The sequence below is a fragment of the Arachis duranensis genome, chromosome 10 (genome assembly GCF_000817695.3).
Source record: "Arachis duranensis cultivar V14167 chromosome 10, aradu.V14167.gnm2.J7QH, whole genome shotgun sequence".
In the NCBI taxonomy this organism is placed as follows: domain Eukaryota; kingdom Viridiplantae; phylum Streptophyta; class Magnoliopsida; order Fabales; family Fabaceae; genus Arachis; species Arachis duranensis.
In genome coordinates this window covers 1544788-1545602 of record NC_029781.3, presented here as the reverse complement: position 1 = coordinate 1545602, position 815 = coordinate 1544788, and the positions used below count along the sequence as shown (strand labels likewise).

General features: G+C 23.9%; 1 protein-coding gene across 1 annotated transcript in view; it reads right to left on the bottom strand.

Annotated features, from left to right (window-relative positions):
• Window positions 1-161, bottom strand: part of LOC107468163 (anaphase-promoting complex subunit 7) — a 5978-nt gene extending 5817 nt beyond the window's left edge. The window contains exon 1 of the mRNA XM_016087410.3: window positions 14-161. Within this exon, the coding sequence (XP_015942896.1) occupies window positions 14-82 (69 nt within the window). The 5' untranslated portion in view covers window positions 83-161. The remainder of the gene's footprint in view (window positions 1-13) is intronic.
• Between the last annotated feature and the right edge of the window lie 654 nt (window positions 162-815).

The following is an 815-nucleotide window of genomic DNA, read 5'->3' as shown; positions in this document are numbered from 1 at the left end:
AAAAAAATTTTACAAGCATCTGAGCAGAGTTATGGAGGCCATAGTCGAGGAGAGTGGCGATTTGATCCTTCGGAACTTCCATTGTTGTGATGTGAGCTCGATTTCGTCAGTGGTAGCGAGCCTCAACTCAACGCGCTCTTGTTTTTGAAGTCTCTTTACTCGCTAAAGGGTTTGATTCAATGAAAAATATTTTAAAATATTGATTAAAAATATGCTGGTAAATTATTAAACTAAAAAAATTAGTTAATTAAAAATAATAATTTTATTAACTTTTAAACATTTTTCATATTTAATTTTGTGTTATTATAAAATAATTAATTAAAAATCAATATCCGACTCGATATTAATTTGTCGTATATATAAATAAATTAAATATTTTATTTATTAATATATATAATTTCAATTTGATAAATATTTATTAATTTATGTAATATTATTTATCTTATTTATACTATAAATGAAATAATTATGAATGCATTTTGTTTATCGTCTAAACGAGATACATCACGATTTTATTTGATTTTATCTCGTTTACAAAAAAGATATATAGAATTTGAAAAAAAATATATTCTGTAAATGAAATATGCGCATTATTATAAAAAACATTCACAAGTATTTATTAGATATTATTATATAATTTTACTCAACTACTAATATATGTCTACGATAGTTGTTAATGAAACCCTCTTGACAAATGAGGTTAAAGTCAATAGACACATTACTCAAGAGGTTACTTTTATTTATAGTTTCTTTTTTATAGTATTGCTCCACTTCTTTTCGCGACAACAAAATCACACATAATATTTGGAAGAGTA